This window comes from Eubalaena glacialis, chromosome 10, assembly GCF_028564815.1.
Source record: "Eubalaena glacialis isolate mEubGla1 chromosome 10, mEubGla1.1.hap2.+ XY, whole genome shotgun sequence".
In the NCBI taxonomy this organism is placed as follows: Eukaryota; Metazoa; Chordata; class Mammalia; order Artiodactyla; family Balaenidae; genus Eubalaena; species Eubalaena glacialis.
In genome coordinates this window covers 7,711,229-7,734,234 of record NC_083725.1, presented here as the reverse complement: position 1 = coordinate 7,734,234, position 23,006 = coordinate 7,711,229, and the positions used below count along the sequence as shown (strand labels likewise).

General features: G+C 39.6%; 1 protein-coding gene across 4 annotated transcripts in view; it reads left to right on the top strand.

Annotated features, from left to right (window-relative positions):
• Positions 1-23,006, top strand: part of FAM118B (family with sequence similarity 118 member B) — a 54,629-nt gene that overhangs the window by 29,686 nt on the left and 1,937 nt on the right. For all 4 annotated transcript variants that reach the window (XM_061203185.1, XM_061203187.1, XM_061203186.1 and 1 more), the window contains 5 exons: positions 1,862-1,954; positions 5,775-6,027; positions 14,214-14,441; positions 17,022-17,150; positions 18,437-18,722. In XM_061203185.1, the coding sequence (XP_061059168.1) occupies positions 1,869-1,954; positions 5,775-6,027; positions 14,214-14,441; positions 17,022-17,150; positions 18,437-18,722 (982 nt within the window). In that variant the 5' untranslated portion in view covers positions 1,862-1,868. The remainder of the gene's footprint in view (positions 1-1,861; positions 1,955-5,774; positions 6,028-14,213; positions 14,442-17,021; positions 17,151-18,436; positions 18,723-23,006) is intronic.

The window sequence follows — 23,006 nt, the reverse complement described above, 5'->3', positions numbered from 1 at the left end:
ATTGAGTTAAGTAGTTCGTCTGTCTGCTCTGAGCCCCAGCTTTCTCACCAACAGAACCAGAGATTTGACTGGAAAGGTGGTCTACTTCCTCACTCACTGTTAGGATTTTGTGATCCCTATTTTCCAAGTGATTATGATACCAAAGAAGAATTCCCGTATGTGTGGTGGAATATGAGTTGAGGGAATTAGCCTTCTCTTTACCAGAAAAACTAATTCAGCAAACTTTTAAAAATGTCTTAAGAAAGAAAAAAGCTTTCTGATAAAACAGCAAGCTTCAAGTAATTATTACTAATTTGGTTTCTAAGTACTGACAATGTAAGGTAATAAAACATCCAGGGACTTCCCTGGTGGTGCAGTGGTTAAGAATCCGCCTGCCAATGCAGGGGACACGGGTTTGAGCCCTGGTCCAGGAAGATCCCACCTGCCGCGGAGCAACTAAGCCCGTGCGCCACAGCTACTGAGCCTGCACCCTAGAGCCCGTGAGCCACAACTACTGAGCCCGCGTGCCACAACTACTGAAGCCCGTGCACCTAGAGCCCGTGCTCCGCAACAAGAGAAACCACCGCAATGAGAAGTATGCGCGCGGCAACGAAGAGTAGCCCTCGCTTGCTGCAACTAGAGAAAGCCCGCGCGCAACAACGAAGACCCAACACGCCAACAATAAATAAATAAATACAAATTTTTTTAAAAAGTCCCAAACTCTGGTAATGTGTATTGTCTTCTGTTCATTGGGGGGGGGAGGCAATATTTAAAGTATAGCTGTTTTAGAATGAACAGTCCTTATATTTAGCAAGTTTAGTAAACTTTTGATCAGTTAAAACCACTGTTTATTGATCTTATTCTAATCCACGATAATTCTTTCACTTTGGCTAGTTATCACCTGAATATAATTGCTCGGTAATACCTTTCCCATTCTTCACAGTGTCTCAGAACCCACTCTGTGTTTAGCTAGAGAGTCATGCCTCGCTGCCCGTGAGGACACAATTGTCCATCAACAAGGGATGTTCAACAATCAGCAAATTAGTATTGATTATTCTATTCTTGAGCCAGTGATTTCTTTAGGTGATAGTAAAGGATAATTGGGGGCATTTAGCACACTTACCCGTGGGTTAGTTTTAAATCTTTTTTTTTTATTTATTTTTGGTTGCATTGGGTCTTCGTTGCTGTGCACAGGCTTTCTCTAGTTGCGGAGAGTGGGATCTACTCTGCGGTATGCGAACTTCTTACTGCGGTGGCTTCTCTTGTTGCGGAGCACGGGCTCTAGCCGCATGGGCTTCAGTAGTTCTGGCACACGGGCTCAGTAGTTGTGGCTTGTGGGCTCTAGAGCACAGGCTCAGTAGTTGTGGCGCATGGGCTTAGTTGCTCCGCGGCATGTGGGATCTTCCTGGGCCAGGATCGAACCCCTGTCCCCTGCATAGGCAGGCGGATTCTTAACCGCTGTACCACCAGGGAAGTCCCTGTGGGTTATTTTTATCCTCTAAGTCTTCCCCAAGCCTGTCTCATGGGAGAATAGCAGGTATTTCTTAGGCTCCACAAAGTGATGGCCAACAATTGGCATGAGTTGATGTTGGTTTTGTTTGGTTTTGGAGGGGGAGGGGAAGCCTTCAGAACTTATATATATCTGTATACTTTGGATAACAATATAGAGCTCCAAAGTCATAATTTTGAGGTTACTTTCCTTTGGATGAATTTAATTCCTTAAGTTTGGGACACATTAATTAATGAATTTCCGTTAAGCCAGTTATACATTTAGAACACTTTTTAGGATGTACAGCTTGTTAAAACTGTTTAATGCATGTGCTATTTTGAATGGTACACCTTACACATCTAATTGTGGTCCATGGTGTTTAATCTCTTTTAGAAACTGGATGGCTTCTACAGGGAGCCAGGCCTCGGATATAGACAAGATTTGTGGGTTCTTCAGTGATGGCGCACCTCCCACCAAAAAGCCCAGGTAAACAAAGGAAGGGGATCCGAGGAACAGAGGAAATCACCACTGGTGGTAGATAATGAAAAATAATGAACTTGCCCTACATCCCAGTTGGCGTCACTAATTAATATTGGCCTTCATATAAAAATTAGATTATTTTTATTTTGCATTTAATTTCTATTTTTTATCAAGGTCAGAAATGTATATAATTTTAAAAGTCAGTTCTTCAAGGCTCATAGTGCCTCACCCCCTCCTCAGAGGCAATCGCTTTCAACTTTGTCTGTTTCTTCTAATATTTACATCCAGATTTTTAATACTGTATGTGTACTGCTGTTTTTTAGTTTTGGGTTTTATCTGTTTCTGGTTGTGGAAGGTAGGGTTAGGCTTGCTGTCCTGAATCCTCCCCTCATGTCCCCAGCCGCCCTCCCCCCCCCACACACACCATAGACTCTCCTCACAGCCTCCTAGTGTGTTTTATATCACAATTTTTGGTTTAATATTTACATTGTATGACTGTATAAATAGTATTCATAGCTGAGCCTAATGTGTTATCGTTATGTTTCTTTTTCTTGTCCATTTTTTCCTCCAGGTTATTAAAGATTGTCTCATTTTTTGGGGGGGGGGTGGTTTGCTTTGTTTTCTGTGAACCTATCCACTTAAATTCAAACTCTGTGACAGAGAGTAAATCTCCTAATCTGCTGACACACGTCAGTAATGTACGAGTTTAAAGTTGCTCCGTGGGTTCTTCCCTCTGGCCAGTTGTGCCCCAGGCCTGCCACAGTGCTGCTGTCTGCCATTTTCCTTTCCTGTCACCCTGCGAATTCCTTTCACGTCTCTCCTGTATTGGATCCTCTGTTTCCTGGATCTTATGTCTTCCTTTTTGGCGTACTCCTTCATTTTGCTGAAAAATATCTCGTTAGCTTCCTTAGTAAGGATTCAGAGGAGAAAAGTTTTGGGAGACATTTGAAAATGTCTTTATCGTATTCTTACATTGATTTGATGATTTGGCTGAGTGTAGAACTTTAGATACGGACTCATTTTCCTTACAGTTATGAAATCATTGCCCATTCTCTGCTAACATCTTAAGTGTTCCTGCCAAAATAGCCACTCTCTTCTAATTCCTAGTCCTTTGTATTATATGACCTCTTTTTCTTTTCTCATTAGAAACTTGTAAGTATGGTTATTTTATTCTCAGTAATCTGAAATTTCACAATGATGTATCTTCATATGAATCTGGATATCAGGTAGCTCTTTCAAGCAGGCTACTAATAATTTCACTTTGGAGGAATTTTCCTGTGTTACTTATTTGATAATTTCCTTTACAGTTCTTTCTGTATTCTGTCTTTGTAGAGTTCTTGGTATTCAGATGTTGGGCCTTTTGGATAAGTCTCTAATTTTCTTACAGCTTTCTATGACTTTTGTTTTTATCATTCTACTTTCTCAGAGATTTTCTCAGTTGTATCTCCCAACTTTATGAATTTTTTATTTCTGTCTTTTTTTTATAGAAATAAGAAATGTTTTCGTTTGCCCAGTTTTTTTTATAGCATCCTGTTCTGTTGCACAGATGCCATTTTAAAAAAAAAATCTATGTCAGGATGTCACTGTTTCCTTTTCAGTTTTTCTCCCCTTTCCCAGATTGTCTCTTATTTCCCCCAAGTTCCTTTCTATTTGCTGGTTTGTTTGGGTATAACTCTCATGCTGGGGATTTTGTTCAAAGGTGAGGCGACCCTTATTTTTCTGCTCATATTTAAGAGAAAACACTGAAAAGCCAATGGAGACTCTGTGTGTGACGAGGGGCTTGGTGGCTGGTGGGCCTCCCTGTGGGTAACAAGCATGGGCCGGGTTCCACAGCCTGCCGGACTCTGTGGGTCTTTTCTCTCATGCTGGCCATTTTCCCCAAAGGGAACTCCTCCCACCTCCTGACCCCATGAGGTTGAGGTACAGGCATAAGGTTGACTGCCAACATCCGGGAGTCTTCCTGTAGGAGAGGGGGGCAGGGGAGAGTCTCATATTTCTTATACAGAATGTGCACAGTCCCCCCTCCCCAAGCTGTGCACGGTGTTCTCAGATGCAGAACCCTCTGGTGGAAGCTCTCTGGAGGACAGGCCTCCTGTCCTAGAGTTCTGACCACTTCTGACACAGCCTTGCAGAGAACTGACCCTCCACCTTCAGCTGTGCCTGAACCTTCCCAAGCTTCTGCAGAGGGAATCAGCTCTTACTTGACCGCTTCTCAAATCTATTGACCTCTTTTGTCTACTTTTCCTATTGTTGTCATCTTTTCCTATTCTGCTTTTTATGAATGTATGCCTTCTTAAAAAATTACTAATATTTAGTGTTTTAGGAAGAACCAGAGGTGAAACATAACTGTTAAATTTTTCCCTTTTAACTGGAATCTTAAATTTGGAAAAATCACATCTCAGATCTATAATGTATGAGGTAAAGAATTCAAATAGCACAGCACATTCAAATGGAAAGCAAAAATCCCTGTTCTCCCCAATCCCCAGAGTTAACCACTATTTACAGTTCTTATGAATCCTTCTAGAAATTTTTTTTTCTTTTCCATTATGGTTTATTAAAGGACATTGAATATAGTCCCCTGTGCTGTACAACAGGACTTGTTTATTCATTCTATGTGCAGTAGTTTGCATCTGCTAGTCACCCCCTTCTAGAAATTTTAAGTATATGTTTGTGTGCGCTTCACTTTCTTGATCCCCTTGAACTGAAATGCGTTTTTCATTGTTTGCTTCTAATGTCTATTATCAGTCTTCCCCAGCAGACTAAGCTTTTGCGGCCAGGGACTCCATGTGTATGGTGCTTTATGAGTTTTTCATGGACTTGGGAATAGGGGAGGCAGTTCTAGAGGTGGTTTTTTCAAAACCAGCTTTCTCAAGGCTAAAAGTACCTTTCCCTTCTTGCATTATGCCAACATGCAAATCCTTTTTCTGTTCATTGTATTACGTGGACAAAAGGTCTAGAAGGGCAGTTTCTTAGGAAAACACATGCCATCAGCAAAAATTAAAGTGCATAAACATATTTCAAACAGATTTTAATATAGTTTCAGGATGAAGGGGGCCTGGAGAAACAAAACACAAAAATTTGTACCAAAACACAAAAATTATCTCACGCAGAAGTCAGGACAGAACTCAGTGTTTATCACGGGAAGAAAGGAATGTTTTCCACCTTCCGTCATATCCGTTGAATAGTTGTTTCTGTATTTAGGTATGTAAGGCTTTTGTGTTTTCAGAATTCTGTTGGCCACTATTTTTTCCTGTCTGCTTGGGGACGTCTAGAACAAAGCCGAAGGCAAACGTGTTCCCATGTTTGACTGTCTCGTGCTCAGCTTCAGTCATGTTCACGTTCGTCTGTGTGTTCACAAACTTTGGGCTTACGTTTTTTTTATTGGCTTTTCTTTCATCTCCTGTTTTGCATTTCTCAACAGTAGGAATTTCACATGTGGGGGGTTTCTTTTCTCTCTGGAATCCCAATCAAATCAGACGTGTTTTTTTAAATTCATGTTTGTTTAAAATATAATTTAGTTATCAGAACTCAACTGAGTGGTGGTAGTTGGACCTTTTCCTGATATTCGTGGGTTTTCTTAGGTTGAGAGGACTACAAAGCAGAAGATTGGTCTTACGGTGGCTCTGTAGGATTTCCACGGTAGGGTTATTACTTTCTCAGCAAGCACCGGCACTGCTGTGCTCACACTGCTTTGGAAAGGCATCAAGCCTGTGCTTGTCATCTTTGCGGCCGTAGGAGTTAGAGCTGAAAACCGTGGCTTTGGACGGTCTTTGTGCCTCGTGTCTGTTGGACGTTCCCAGTCCTCTCACTTGTTTGACTTTTTCAGGAAGCTGCTCCCAAGCCTGAAAACGAAGAAGCCTCGGGAGCTCGTGCTGGTGATTGGAACAGGCATCAGTGCTGCGGTCGCACCCCAGGTCCCTGCCCTGAAATCCTGGAAGGGGTTGATTCAGGCCTTACTGGATGCGGCCATTGATTTTGATCTTCTAGAAGATGAGGAGAGCAAAAAATTTCAGAAGTGTCTCCATGAAGACAAGAACCTTGTCCATGTTGCCCATGACCTCATCCAGAAACTCTCTCCTGTGAGTACCCTTGTGTGAGCCCTGGCGTTCGACCTTTCCTAAAACCAGACTCACATGCTGAATGCAATAAGGAGATTTATGTTTCTAGCCTATAGATTTGCATAACATTTGGCTCTTCTGAAAAATGTCCGTTTATGGACCCGAATCATGGTAGTTCCCTTGACCTCATTTCAGTGTGTGTGGTGGTGGGGGGGGGTTGGTGATGATGGTGATGATAATGTTGTCGAGGCCTTTATATGTACAAAATGAGACCACTGTCCCATTATTGCTATGTTTTAAATTTACTTTTTCTACACTCACTACTATAAAAGCTGTGTTCCCTGGCATCCATGCCTTTCAGGGAACCTCAGAGAGATTAGAGATAATTCTTATTTTGTGGATGAAGCAACGCCAGTTTTTAATGTTCCTTTTAAAGGCAATCATTCATACATATATATATATATATATATATATATATATATATGGAATTTTGCTGCGTTTTAGCAAACTGAGCTGGAAATCAATTCCTGAATGATTTAAGGGCCTCCTTGTCTTGCTTCGTTTTAAAAATGTCTTAAAAATCAGGATTCACTTAAGATATATTTGGAAATAGTAGAGTAGCCAAAGCATATTTTAAAGCTTAATGAATTAAGTGCACCTTGAAAAAAAATGTAACTCTTATGCCTTAAGCAGTCAATTATCAGTGTTGATTTTTCCCCCTATGCCCTAGGGCCTATAGGAAAGAAGTGTCATTAAGTGTTAACCTGAAAGGCATTTAAAAGTATTGGTAATTCCCTCCTAGATCATGACTCATTCAAACACTTAGGGCCTTTTACTTCGTCTTTTCATTTCTTTGTCCTTAATTGGGGTAAAATGTTACTAACCTAGAACAATATAAAAAATTAATAGACTTTAAAGAGCTCATGGGACCTCCACCTCATACCATATACAAAAATTAGCTCAGTGGATTAAAGACCTAAATGTAAGAGCTAAAAACTATAAAACTCTTAGAAGAAAACATAGTTTTAAAGCTTCATGACCTTGGATCTGGCAGTAGTTTTTTAATCATGACACCAAAAGCACAAGAATCAAAAGAAAAAATAGATAAACTGCACTTCACCAAAGTTGTAAAAGCTACTAGGCTCACTGAGCATTATCAGGAAAGTGAGAAGACAGCCCCCAGAATGGGAGAAGATGTTGACAATTCATATATCTGATAAGAGTGTAGTGTCCAGAATGTATAAAAAAAACTCTTATAACTTAATAAAAACGCAAATAATCCAGTTTTTTTCAATTTAATTTGTTTTTGAAGTATAGTTGATTTACAGTGTTGTATTAGTCTCTGGTGTACAGCAAAATGATTCAGTTATACATATATTCTTTTTCATATTCTTTTCCATTATAGTTTATTACAAGATACCGAATATAGTTCCCTGTGCTATACAGTAGGACCTTGTTGTTTATCTATTTTATATAGTGATTCGTACCGGCTAATCCCAAACTCCTAATTTATCCCTCCCCCTGCTTTGCCCTTTGGTAACCATAAGTTTGTTTTCTATGTCTCTGAGCCTGTTTCTGTTTTGTAAATAAGTTCATTTGTATCATTTTTTAGATTCCATTTATAAGTGATGTCATATGATATTTGTCTTTCTCTGTCTGACCTACTTACTATGGTAATCTCTAGGTCTATCCATGTTGCTGCAAATGGCATTATTTCGTTCTTTTTTATGGCTGAGTAGTATCATTGTGTATATGTACCACATCTTCTTTATCCATTCATCTGTGGATGGACATTTAGGTTGCTTCCATGTCTTGACTATTGTAAATAGTTCTGCTGTGAACATAGGGGTGCATGTGTCTTTTTGAATTAGAGTTTCCTCCAGATATATGCCCAGGAGTGGGATTGCTGGGTCATATGGTAGCTCTATTTAAGGAACCTCCATACCGTTTTCCATAGTGGCTGCACCAGTTTACATTCCCACCCACACCCTCTCCAGCATTTAAAATAATCCAGTTTTTAAATGGCAAAAGATTTGAATAGACATTTCTCCAAGGAAGATATACAAATAGCCAGTAAGTGCATGAAAAGATGCTGAACATCATTAGTCATTAGAAAAACGCAAATCAGAAACTATGTCAGATACCACTTTACACGCACTGGGATAGCTAGAATCAAAGAGTTGGGTAATAATTGTTGACAAGGCTGTGGAGAAACTGTAACCCTCGTATGCTGCTGGGATTGTGTAGTGGTGCAGGCAGGATGGAAAATAGTCTGGCCATTTCTCAAACAAATAAATAGAGTTGTCATATGACCCAACGATTCCACTTGTGCATATATATATATATACACACACACACACACACACACACATATACCCAAGAGAAATGAAAGTGTATGTCCATACAAAAACTTATAAACAAATCTTTATAACGTTACTCATAATGGACAAAAGCTGGAAATAGTGCGGATGTCCATCAACTGTCAAATAGATAAGCAAAATGTGGCATATTCACACAATAGACTATTACTTGCCAATAAAAAGGAATCAAGTACTGATACGTGGTGCAATGTGAATGAACCTTTAAAACATTATGCTGAGGGGAAGCCAGTCACAAAAGACCACATGTTAGAGGATTCCACTCATACGAAATGTCCAGAGTAGGGAAATCTGTTAGAGCAGCAAGTAGTTTAGTCGTTGCCTAGGACTGGAGCAGGGATGGAGGGTGGGAGGGTGATAGTTAAAGGGTATGGGATTTCTTTTTGAGATGCTGAAAATTTTCTAAAATTGGCTGTGATGGGGAGTTCCCTGGTGGCCTCGTGGTTAGGATTTCGGGCTTTCACTGCTGCAGCTGGGGATTCATCCCTGGTCGGGGAACTGAGAACCTGCAAGCTGTGAGGCACAGCCACAAAAAAAAAAAAATTGACTGTGGTGACAGTTGCACATATCTGTAGATCTACAAATAACCACTGAATTGTGCACTTCAAATAGGTGAATTGTATGTTATGTGAACGATATCTCAATAAAGCTGTTAAAAATAAAGGTAAGCGGATGGAAAAGCTGTATGGTCCAAACACTAGCCAATGAAAGTGAGGGTGGCTGTGTTAATATCTCATAAGTACACTTGAGAGAAAAGAAGAAGAAAGCATAATTTTTTAATGTTCAAAAAAATACAAAATTGTTGTCATATAAAAAGGTAAAGAGTATATAGACCCAAAATATAAGGGAAAAGTATTAAAGAAGTGTGTCAGCCCAGTAACAAAAATGTTGTATTTCTGGGGGAAAAAAGAAAGAAAGAGCTCATGAGGACAAAGAGTGCTGTGTTAGTCCAGCAAGTCCTGTCTGCATGGTGCCGTGCCACTCGGCTGAAGCCTTCATTCATCCATTGAAAAGGTCTCCTGAGACTAGAAAGCATGACCTTGCTAGGTGGGTTAGTTATGTTTGAAAGTAATGAGAGGATTTAAAGTCAGTGTCAATAAATGTATACTAACCAAACATCAAACTGGAGTCACTAATTATCTTTGGATGAAGGTTTAGTATTCACCTTAAAGTGTAGTCGTAGTGTCAGTTCCAGTTGAGTAGCAATTATCAAACTTTTTGGTCTGAAGACCCCTATATACGCCTAAAAATTACTGAGAATCTCAAACAGCTCTTGTTTATGTGGGTTATGTCTATTCATATTCACTATATTAAAAATTAAAACTGAGAAATTTTTTAAACATTAAGTTGATTTAAAAATAATAATAAGCCTGTTACATGCTAACATAAATAACGTGTTTATGAAAAGCAACTATATTTTCCAAAAACAGAAATAAATTAGAAGAGTGGTATCGTTTCACGTTTTGCAAATCTCTTCAGTGTCTGGCTTAATTGAAAATGGATTCTCCTATCTGCTTTACGTAGTCAGTTCGGTGTCTTTGTGAGGTTTTGGTTTAACTATGCAAAAAAATCAGGGCTTACAGGTACATACTTGGAAAAGAGAAAAGTATTTTAATAGTCTTTTTGGATAATTGTAGATACTCGTTGTTGATACTACACCAAAAATTCAGTAAGTGATGGCTTCCTAAAGATTAATAGCCATAAAGAATCTGATATCAGATCATATCCATGTTATTGGTGATACGGAATCTGAACTTCCCTTATGCTGCTGCATTAAGATCCATGATCCATCTTCTACCCATGCACGGTTTTGTAACATTACCCATTGGGAAAATACTGCTTCACTGAGTTATACGTATCTTCTAGATTTTGACACATTTCATTACACCATCCAAAAAAATTGCATCCATTAATATCACCACCAATCTCATCACAAAGGTATTTGGAAGCTGTCAAGCTCATGGTGGCAGATAAAAGTTTTCTAAAAATCTGATTTTTGCTTGAAAGCTCAGCTTTTATCATTGGCAACAATGGCAGCGATCATTGGCTAGTTTTCCCTCGAAATGACAGGCTCACTTCATTTGTTTTTGCAAGAATGCTGAGAATACTCAAAGTTTGTCTGCCAGTCATTCTTTCAAGTAAAAATGATGTTTGATGAAAAAAGGTGGCTAGTTCAGTTTAAAACTCAAAATACATTTGAAAATGGCCTTTTTGGGTTTTTTGTTTGTTTGTTTGGTTTTTTTTTTTTAAGAATCTAACAAACAACAGTAATATGACAGGGTTAATAGGCCCATCTACTGAGCCAGTTTCTTACAGTAGGGAAATGCCATTGCAAAAATCTTGGGTTTCAGAACCGGAAAGACTGTGCCATTTTTAAAGGCACTGGGACCCTGGGCAAATCACTTAACGTCTCAGAATCTATTTTTGAACCTGTAAAACTCGGATAATGCTACTTATCCCACTTGAAAAATAAGTGAGAAAATGTATGGGAAGTGTCTGGCACAGAGTAAATGCACTGTAAATGTTAATAACCTTGGTGAAAATGAGTCAGGATTTTTTTTTTGTAGTTTTTACTGTGTCTGGGATCAGAAGGATGGGAGTTACAGGGCAGGAGGAAATGAAACAACACTGGATGCAGTTCACTGTTTTAAACGAATGAGAAAATGTCCATAAATATGTGTGGGAGTTTGGCATTTCCTTTTGACCTTGGAACCTCCTTGTTTGTTTTCATTCTTTTGTCTTTACTTAGACAGGCCACTGGTGGGAAATTCAGTTCTAGGGTCACCTGTTTCAAGAGAGAAAAAGTTGATTTTAAGTCTGAGGAAATCGATGCAGCTATAGAAGCCGCTTTCCTTCCTCTCTATGTTGATATGCAAAATGTAATAACTCAAAGAAAGAGGACCCAAAGATAGTTAGCTAAAATAAGTGACCCATGACTTTTATTTCCAGACTTTAACCTTTTGTATTTCTTTTCTTAGAAGCAAGGAAGTATATCCCACACCCATGCTTACCTGGTCGTATACCCAGGTGTTTTTATGTGTGTGCATAATAATTAAACTGGTGCTGGCTTATTAGTGTTGTTTAATGGTGTGTGTGTATGAATCAGAGTACAAAATGAAGGTATGTGGGCTTCCCTGGTGGCGCAGTGGTTGAGAGTCTGCCTGCCAATGCAGGGGACACGGGTTCGAGCCCTGGTCTGGGAGGATCCCACGTGCCGCGGAGCAGCTGGGCCCGTGAGCCACAATTACTGAGCCTGCGCGTCTGGAGCCTGTGCTCCGCAACAAGAGAGACCGCGATAGTGAGAGGCCGGCGCACCGCAATGAAGAGTGGCCCCCGCTTGCCACAACTAGAGAAAGCCCTCGCACAGAAACGAAGACCCAACACAGCCATAAATAAATAAATTAATTAATTAAATTGTTTAAAAAACCTGCTTTCTGATGGCCCTACCATCCTGGAGCAGTGCTATTAAAAAAAAAAATGAAGGTATGAAAGATGAGGAAGTTCCTAAAATCACCATATTCTTTAATTTTAAACTTAATTTTCCTTTTTTGAATGGGTATTGTTTATACACATTGCAGAAATCAAAATGGTATAAAAGGTGTACATCCATTATGGCATCTCACTCGCACCCATGGCTTTGTCTACCTCCTTTCCCCAACTTGCCCCCAGTTGGTCACCACTCTTTTTGAGTATCCTTCCAATGTTCTTTTCTGCAAAAACAAGCAAATAGGATTCTATGTATTCTTATTTCATTGCTTCCATCCCCATGTCAACAGGTAGCATCCTAGACATACTGATCTGCACTTGTTTGTTTTACGTGACAGTATATCCTGGAGATCTTTCCATACCAGTTTCCTGTATATGGATACTTGGCTTATTTCCAGTCTTTTACTGTCACAGGTAACAGAGCAGTGATAATGTTGCATATGTCATTTTGTTTGTTTGCAATTACATCTGTGGGATATATTCCCAGAAATGAGATTGCAAGATTATAGGGTACATGGATTGTAATGTTGGTGGACATTAAAGGCGCACCATATTTTTGATAACATATCTAGAACAGTGCCTGGCATTCAGTAGTGGTTGACTCTTGCATGTAGTGAAATTCAGTTTCTTCACTGTTCGTTTCTGATCAGATTGTTCATTCTGATTAAGTGTTAGAGTCCCTAGTTGGTTGCCTGTGGGCTGCTAATATGTGACGTAATAATTTATGCCATGATGTAAAGAGAGCGGACAGAAGTTGAAAAACATGACCCACATTCTTAGCCACATAAATCATGGGCTGTACCATCTAGTTAGCCCTAGAAAGGAGTCTGAGCCCACTGACAACAGGGTACACTGAGAAGCCTGTCTTGTGGTAAATGTAGCATAGAACAGCGATCGACAGAACTAGACAAACTTCTGGGTGTGTCATCACCAGGCAGAGGTACTGTTTCACCTCTGGGCTCTCATTTTTCTCCTGTGAAAATAATTTACCATTTACTTGGAAGGTATAATGAAAAAATGGATAATTTTTTTAAATACTTTGAAAAAAATAGGAAGCACATTTGGCAAATTGAAGTGTGCTTTATGAATCTACTTATGTGGTTCCATGGAAACAGATCTTTATCGGCTATTAGAAAGGTATACAAGGGAAACCAGGAAGGTAGGGGGACTACTTTAAGGAATAACAGAAGGATTATGGCTAGTCTGCTATCTAGCAGCTAATTGCAGTTACTTGGAGTTTGAATGGGGAATAATGGGGCCTTTAAGAACTGATTCTTGCTTAGATATTATCTAGTGGAATGGTGTTGCAGGGATAAGATAGGGATCAGATATTTGTTATAGCACACTGCATAGTTACTTTCTTGTTTCAAATTCCTTTTGTCCTAGGGATCACTTTGCCTTTTAAGTTAGAAAGCCAACTTCCCACTTGAGATTGGTATTATATTTCCTCATTAGTTCTCAGAGATATTTACATGTAGTATTCAAAACAAACCTGGGAAAGCAGTTATCTAAATGAACCATTTGTTAAGAAATAGGGAGTCTGTTCAGAACTGATTAGTTTTGGTATTTGTAACAGTTGCAAAATGCAGACTTTTGGTAACCCTTATCATGTACTAAATATTCTCCCTAGCAGCTTTGTAAACAAGTTGCTGAATTATACCAGGGAAAAAAACAGGCAGGGAGAAGGTAAGCAGTTTGTCCTAAATCCATCAGCATCTGTAAAAAGCACCTAGGATTAGAAAAAGACATGTTAAACCACATTTACAGCTGTCTTTTAGTGGTTATTCCCTAGATAAGGAAAGTTTAACAGAAAGTATTCTTACCTGAGGCCTGCTTAAAGGGTAGTTGGAGCTGTGCTTTCTGCCCCAGTTTTCCTTTAGTCCGGGCAATAGTCACCTCTCCTCGCCATGCCCATCTTCTTCATTCTATAAAAATGCCTATTTAGAGAGCGTGTGCTTCTTTGCATATGATGTAATAGTGCGGATCACTTGCTTTGTGCTAAAGTGTTGAGCTGGCACTTGGCATGTATCCTCCTATTTTCCTTATTAGAACCCTGTGAGGGAGACAGTATTTTACTTTTTTTTTTTTTTTTTTTTTTACTTTTTTTTTTTTTTTTTTTAATATTTTGGCCATGCTGCGCGCCATGTGGGATCTTAGTTCCCCGACCAGGGATTAAACCCGTGTCGCCTGCAGTGGAAGCACAGAGTCTTAACCACTGGACCGCCAGGGAAGTCCCAGAGACAGTATAAGTGCAAAGCACTCTTCAAAAAGTTGCTGTTATTTAATGAAACAAATGACCTACCAAAACGCTAGAACTAACTTCTCTCTTATATCCCTCCCCAGCGTACTAGTAATGTTCGATCCACATTTTTCAAGGACTGTTTATATGAAGTATTTGATGACTTGGAGTCAAAGATGGAAGATTCTGGTAAACAGCTACTTCAGTCAGTTCTCCACCTGATGGAAAATGGAGCCCTGGTATTAACTACAAATTTTGACAATCTCCTGGAACTCTATGCAGCAGATCAGGGAAAACAACTTGAATCCCTTGACCTTACTGATGAGAAGAAGGTAAGAAGCAAAGGATTAGTTTCTCTCTTCAGGCCAATGGATTGTATCCTCATGAGAAATACTGTTTTCTGGTTGGGATATTGTATAGTACTGGCGTTTATGGAGAGGTGGAAAGGGAGACTGTTATCCCTGGTTGGATTTTTGTTTTTTGTTTTTTGAGATAAAAATCAATGTACAGTAAAAAGCACAGATCTTAAAAGTGTTCCGTTCTGTGAGTTTTGACAGTTTCTCCCGATTTTAAGCAAGATTATAGGAAGCCATTTGAACTGTGAAATCTAAATCTTTTAACACTAGATAATACCAGGTGGGTGCAGTATTGAGTTAGAGTTCTCCGTTAGGATATATTCTTCATGGCATCTGTTGGAAATGTACGAAAGCTACTTTTTGATGTCTGAAGAACAAGTCTCAAGCCAAATGACAGCTGAGTTGAGATTAGTATTCAAAGGACACCTCAGCAGACTTCTTTTTTTAATGTAGCCCATACCATATACCTAAGCCATCTCCCATAATATGGAATTACAGATGTCCATCTATGTCATCTAATGAGAGAAGGCTTTTGTTAGAATGGTCACCAGAGATTGTAATTTGAAATCTAGCGCCAATGGGATATTCTGTAGATAACACCATTTAATTGATGAAATACACTGAAGCCATAAAAGGGAAAATGTTTTCATTGCCATAAGAAGATGTCAGAGACATAATGATTGAAGAAGGAGGGGGGAAAAAAACAACAAACCGATTATAAACCGCCACAGGGTCTCATTTGTCCTGCCCTGTAGTTTTTGTAATTTGCCTTCATACTTCGTTTTCCTGGGAGCCTGCCTGCCTTTGTGTCCCACTTAGAGCCCAGCTAAGTAGAGTTTGAAGAGACAAATGACTCCCCCACTGGCACTCATGTCACAGTACTGCCTCTGCCAGAGCAGTAGCTATAATGCCAGTCTTGTGATTTTGCTGACCTTGAATTCGAGTCGTAAAAGGAAATCCAATTTAGAGAAATGGTGCTGAAAAGACTGGTTTTCTCTGGCTGGAGTGTTTTCCACCTGCTGCCCCCATGCTTTGTATGGCCAGCTCCTTCTTCACCTGTAAGTCTTCACTTACGAATCACTTCCTCTGAGAGGTCTTCTCTGACCATCCTAATTAAGAAAGGACCCACCCTTATTTTTTGGTTCATTTTTTCAATGAAGCACTTGATATAACTTTCCATTTTCCTCTTGGTTTGTTTGTTTTCTGCCTGTTTGCCCCAGAGGAATAGCAACTCCATTTGGACAGGAACCATGTCAGCCCTTCTTACCCTAATGCCTAAGATAGTACTTGGTACATAGTAGGTGCTCAGTAAATATTTTTGAATTTATAAATGGTTGAATGAAATTAAAAAATGAATGGCAAGAAACAGCTTCCATGCTGTTTCTGATACAATCTCCAAAGATCATGACCAGCATCAAAAGCATAAGGGCCTTTTTAAAGTTAAGGGTATCAGTCAGACTTGAAATCTTCCTTCTCATTTTCATCCTAGAGTCTCAAGATTTGCTTTGTATTTTAGTCCACATTAGGGGCAATATTGAAGTTTAAGGGTTAAAGCCATTGACTGGCAGTCAGAATAGAGCCTGGTAATACTCTAATTCTAAATCTCTGTGCCTCTTGACTGTTTTTCCCTAATCCATATCTTATTTCTCTAGAATGTTAGAAATAAATTTATACTGTCTCAAGTCCTTGGGAAAATGGAAACATGGGATCCAGTTGGCCATTATTATCATTGTCATCTAAATAATCGTTCTTCATTGGTAGCCTTTTAGGTAACTCAGAGGTGACTGAAGTGATTCTTTTATCGCTTATCAATTGCTGCACAAGAAATCACCCTGAAAACTTTATGGTTTAAAACGATGTTTTATTTGCCCGTGAGAATGTGAATTTGCTGCTTGAGCTGGGCTGATCAGCTCAGCTGGACAGTTCTGCCGGTTTTGCAAGTTACACACATGGCTGCAGTCCTCTGGGGGCCAGACTAGGTGGTGTTAGATGGCCTTGCTTGCATGTCTGTTGGTGCAGGCAGTCGGCTGGGCCATCAGGCTTCTTCACATGGTAGCTGGGTTCCAAAAGCAGCAAAAGAGAAATAAGACTCATTGTGCCAACATTTTCCAAGCTTCTGCTCTTGTTTGCTAATGCCCCCTTGGCTAAAGCAAGCCATATGGCCAAACCTGGAGTAAGTGTGAAGGGGGACTAGACCAGGGCATCGATACAAGGTTTGACATCTCGGGGATCCTTCCTGAGATGGTCATCCAGAGCTGTCATGTATGTCACCAGTGGAAAGAGCCCTGTGGTTCCTGCAAATTATGACACATAAATTCTAATTTTTGCTTGTTACTCTCAAAGAGAAATCACCAGACTTGCTGCCCTCATTCCTAACAGTCATGCATGAAGTAGAAAGTGAGGCCACGTCGGGTGGCCGCATTCTTGGCCTATAGTATCATGAAGCTGGAGAGTTATGTCAGAAGCCTTGTCCTCAAAAGAGCCTCTTGCCCATTGGGACCTCGAAGCAAGTGCTCAGCCCTGCCCGCCTGGTTGAGCTGTGTTTGTGTTGTGCAGGTCCTCGAGTGGGCTCAGGAGAAGCGGAAGCTGAGCGTCTTACACATTCATGGGGTCTACACCAACCCTAGTGGCATTGTCCTTCACCCAGCTGGGTATCAGAACGTGCTCAGGAACACTGAAGTTATGGTGAGTGGTGCTGACCTTGCTGCTCTCGGGAGAGCCTTCCTGGGAAACCTCTAAATACGCCACTGGTCTTCCAGGGATAACAGTTTCTTCTCATTAATTAAAATTGGAAGGCCGGGACTTCCCTGGGGGTCCAGTGGTTAACACTCTGTGCTTCCAATGCAGGGGGCTCGGGTTCTATCCCTGGTCAGGGAACTAAGATCCCACATGCCATATGACAAGGCGGAAAAAAAAAAAAAAGGAAGGCCAAGCATTCTTTCCTGTGCTTCTTAACTTGTGGCTGTGCATGCCATCTTTGGAAATGTCAAACATCTCTTCAGGTGTCAAACTCTGAGGTTTTACTTTGTTCCTGATTGACACCCAGCAGATGGCACTCTGTTATTGGTGTCATTTTCACATACAAAGAAGACTTACTACCCTTCATCGTTTGGTATATATAGTGTTAATGGCCCTCTCTATGCCAAAACTAATTTATGCAGCTTTTCACTGACCAATTACTACTAGAGCATACATTCTAAAGAGATTTTATATAAATGGTGATGGTTTTATATTGAATCATCACACTTATTCACTTATTGCTCACTGGAAAACATAGAAAAAAATTTGGATAGGGTGATAAAATGGAGACTTTCTTTGTGAAAAAAGACCAAGAAAATGTGATGTTTTCTAAAGCATAAGGGGACTTTTTTTCGCCTGTTCTTTCCCTGACATCTGTTATAGCTGCATCTATCATCACTATGATTTCTAATATTTTTATATTTATATATGTGTAGTGTGTGTGATATATATATATATATATATATATACACACACACACACATGTATATAAATGTATACACACATGTATATATTAATGTTCTAAGTGTCAGGCTTTCTTTGAGCAGATCTGGTGATGGAATTCTCTTCTCTAGTTATCCACGGCTTATTCTGTTAAGCAAAAAAGGCAGATACGGTCAAGAAAATGGGAAGAGTAAGCTATACTGAAGACTACTCATTGCCTTATGGCCTCTGGGCACATAGATCTAAAAAATAAACTGTAAGCATAGACCAGTGAGACCCTGAATAGAGAGCCTGCAGGAGAATTCCAGGTAAAGATACAATTTTAGGGCAGTCATCAAGTTACAATAATAAACAATGAGGAGGTCAGACTCCTTCACGGGATGCATCTCCCCTCTTAAATGCTGGTTAATCGGTCATCACAGTCTGCTAAATGCAGCAGTTATGACCTTGTTGACTCTTGTTTCAGACACGTCTTCACGGTGTCATTAATATGTTTCTTTTCCTACAAGAGAGAGATTCAGAAGCTCTATGAAAACAAGTCGTTCCTTTTCCTGGGCTGTGGCTGGACTGTGGATGACACCACTTTCCAAGCCCTTTTTCTGGAGGCTGTCAAGCACAAATCTGACTTAGAACATTTCATGCTGGTTCGGAGAGGAGATGTGGACGAGTTCAAGAAGCTTCGAGAAAACATGCTGGACAAAGGGATTAAGGTCATCTCCTATGGAAATGAATATGCTGACCTTCCAGAATATTTCAAGCGACTGACATGTGAGATCTCCACAAGGGGAAGGTCAGGTAAGATGCATTTTGAGACTGAGAGGGGTTGGAGGGCAACCGCTCTTCAGCCTCTTATGTGTTTGTGGTGGGTAAAGTCATCACCAAGATGAGGAATATAATCCTAACCAGATTATGAAGGGAGATGGCGGTTAGTCTTCAGATTAATAAGTAAAATACAATTAGAATTTAGATTTCAAAATAGAGAAGAATGATAACTCCCTTTCGGCTAAGGCTGTGAGGAAAAGAATACATTCATGTAGTATTGGTGAGAAGGTAAAGTTAGTACAACTTTTCTGAAGGGGAAATTTGGAATATGTTCAGAAGTTTAAAACCTTTGACCCAGAAATCCCACTTGATACAATTTATCTTAGGAGAAGTTTCTCCTAAGGAGATCACAGGACACTTGCACAATTATACGACACAGTTGCACAAAGATACAAGTGTAGGGATGTAATCAGTGTTGTAGATAAATGGCAAAAATTGGAAGCAATCTAAAATGTTCCAGAAAATGGGGGATTCTATAAATACACCATTTATTAATTGATGAAATACATATGAAGCCATAAAAGAAAAAATGCTTTTACTGCCCAAAATAATGTCAGAGATATAATACTGTGAGTGACCAAAAAAAAAAAAAAACCGGTTGTAAAATGCCACCATGGTCAGTCCCTGGCATACAAAATTGTAGATATATTCTAATATTTTGTTTCTATGTTAGCATTTTCTATGATTATGCTTTGTCTTTATAAACAGAAAAAAAAAAACGACACACTTTGAAAATGCTATTTGGAAACTGTTATGGTGGAATTAAAGTCAGAGGTTAGGGGTACCACTCACTTGACATTTTACCTCCAGGTTCTAACAGGAAAGCCAAATGGGGATAAAAGGTTCAGTTTATTAATGGCTCCAGGCAAGTTCTCAGTTACTCTACAAAATGCAAAACCTTTTGGTATAGCTAAATTGGAGAACGCGTTTTAAAATCTCAGTTTGAATAAAGCCGGACCCCAGGGTATGGCCATTCTGACTCACCACGCAGTTCCAAAGGAACTTTCCTGCTGTAAGTAGAATATGTTCTTGAAAAGTCATGTGCCAGTATGCATTTTCATTGTCAATCTGAATACATGTTAGGGAGCCTGTTAAGGTACAGGTAATTTAATAGATTAAATTAATCTATTAATTAATCTATTTATTAATCTATTAGTAGATTAATAGATTGATTTAATTGTCCTATACCCAATAATCATTCCCAGGTTTCTCTTCTGAATCAGATTGCTTCAAGTGGAATTCTCCTGTGATGAGAAATTCCACAAGCTCTTATTATCCATGGCTGTGTTTTGATGGAACAAGATCTGTAAAAGGCATCACCATAACTGAACACTGAAAACTAGGTCTACCCTTTTTCCAGAAGACTTTTTTTAAAAACCCTTAAAAAGACAAATCTTCTGGTTTATCTCTTTTGTGAAAGCAATTTGCTATTCTTTCTTGGGGGTATGTTTTCTGCTGTCCTGCAGTGTTCCGGATTCTTCTGCTGTTTGCCCACACATAGGACTCTCAGCAGGCTTCTCCACTGGGCAAGGAGTACATAGCCAAGCTCTACTTATTTCTTTTGATCTGCGTTCTGGGATATTCCACCCGGGGAAGATGCTAGGGTGGAAAAGAACAAAATCTTGCTGGACAGCTGTTCCTCTTACACTGTGTCTTTTCTTGACAAAAATCATCAGAAGTATTGTGGAGCAACACAGACTCTTTCATTAGCTGCATGGGCTTCCTAACAGAGCAGCTCTCCCCAAAGTTATCACTCATTAAGGTATTGTGAATTGTTAAAGATCAAGGATTTTCAGTGTGGCCAGGGGCTTTATTAGAATGGTCAGCTAAGTTTGTGATCTAAAATCTAGCAGAGCAGTTTTAGGTTAAAAACACTTTTTTGTTTTGAGACAGGTCAAGCTTACCTTCCATCCGTGGTTATGTTTTGAGTCTCTATAGATAAATACCGATGAGAGGTCCGAGGTCTTTTGCTGATGGTTTTTTTTTAACCCTGACCTCTTGCTGTGTGCCTGGCATTGTGCTGCGTACTCGCTTTTGCATAGTGAGAATTACTTGGGTTCAAAAGATTCTGTAGGATCCCAGTACATTTATTTCAGAAAAACCAAGTAATGGGGAAAAGAAAATAATTCTTTTATAATTCATTACTGTAACAGAAGCAGTTACTTTGGTATATTTCAGGTAAGTTTTCCTTGTGCATTTCTTCATGGCTGTAAACAAAGTACACATACACTCCTGGTACTTTTTTTTTTTTTTTTTAATTAATTAACTTATTTTTGGCTGCGTTGGGTCTTTGTTGCTGCACGTGGGCTTTCTCCAGTTGTGGCGAGCAGGGGCTACTCTTCGTTGCAGTGCGTGGGCTTCTCATTGTGGTAGCTTCTCTTGTGGCGGAGCATGGGCTTCTAGGCATGTGGGCTTCAGTAGTTGCAGCACACAGGCTCAGTAGTTGTGGCTCGTGGGCTGTAGAGCGCAGGCTCAGTACTTGTGACGCATGGGCTTAGTTGCTCGCGGCATGTTGGATCTTCCCGGACCAGGGCTCGAACCCATGTGCCCTGCATTGGCAGGCGGGTTCTTAACCACTGCGCCACCAGGGAAGCCCCCGGTACTTTTTTTTATTCAGTGATACATCATACATTTTCCCACATGGCTGCAGTCTTCATAACCAGTATTTTTTTTTAGATTTTTTTTTTCATATGGACCATTTTTTTAAAATTTAAAATGTAACCTTTTATTTTTTTAATTTTTTTTTTGAATTTTATTTTTTATACAGCAGGTTCTTATTAGTTATCTATTTTATACATATTAGTGTAGATGTGTCAATCCCAATCTCCCAATTCATCCCACCACCACCCCCTGCAGCTTTCCCCCCTTGGTGTCCATACGTTTGTTCTCTACATCTGTGTCTCTATTTCTGCCCTGCAAACTGGTTCATCTGGACCATTTTTCTAGGTTCCACATACATGCGTTAATATACGATATTTGTTTTTCTCTTTCTGACGTACTTCACTCTGTATGACAGGCTCTAGGTCCATCCACGTCTCTACAAATGACCCAATTTCGCTCCTTTTTATGGCTGAGTTATATTCCATTGTATATATGTACCACATCTTCTTTATCCATTCGTCTGTCGATGGGCATTTAGGTTGCTTCCATGACCTGGCTATTGTAAATAGTGCTGCAATGAACATTGGGGTGCATGTGTCTTTTTGAATTATGGTTTTCTCTGGGTATATGCCCAGTAGTGGGATTGCTGGGTCATATGGTAATTCTATTTTTAGTTTTTGAAGGAACCTCCATACTGTTCTCCATAGTGGCTGTATCAATTTACATTCCCACCAACAGTGCAAGAGGGTTCCCTTTTCTCCACACCCTCTCCAGCATTTGTTTGTAGATTTTCTGATGATGCCCATTCTGACTGGTGTGAGGTGATACCTCATTGTAGTTTTGATTTGCATTTCTCTAATAATTAGTGATGTTGAGTAGCTTTTCATGTGCTTCTTGGCCATCTGTATGTCTTCTTTGGAGAAATGTCTATTTAGGTCTTCTGCCCATTTTTGGATTGGGTTGTTTTTTTAATATTGAGCTGCATGAGCTGTTTATATATTTTGGAGATTAATCCTTTGTCCATTGATTCATGTGCAGATATTTTCTCCCATTCTGAGGGTTGTCTTTTCGTCTTGTTTATGGTTTCCTTTGCTTTGCAAAAGCTTTTAAGTTTCATTAGGTCCCATTTGTTTATTTTTGTTTTTATTTCCATTACTCTAGGAGCTGAATCAAAAAAGATCTTGCTGTGATTTATGTCAGAGTGTTCTTCCTATGTTTTCCTCTAAGAGTTTTATAGTGTCCGGTCTTACATTTAGCTCTCTAATCCATTTTGAGTTTATTTTTGTAGATGGTGTTAGGGAGTGTTCTAATTTCATTCTTTTACATGAGGCTGTCCAGGTTTCCCAGCACCACTTATTGAAGAGACTGTCTTTTCTCCATTGTATATCCTTGCCTCCCTTGTCATAGATTAGTTGACCATAGGTGCATGGGTTTATCTCTGGGCTTTCTATCCTGTTCCATTGATCTATATTTCTGTTTTTGTGCCAGTACCATATTGTCTTGATTACTGTAGCTTTGTAGTATAGTCTGAAGTCAGGGAGTCTGATTCCTCCAGCTCTGTTTTTTTCCCTCAAGACTCCTTTGGCTATTCGGGGTGTTTTGTGTCTCCATACAAATTTTAAGATTTTTTTGTTCTGGTTCTGTAAAAAATGCCCA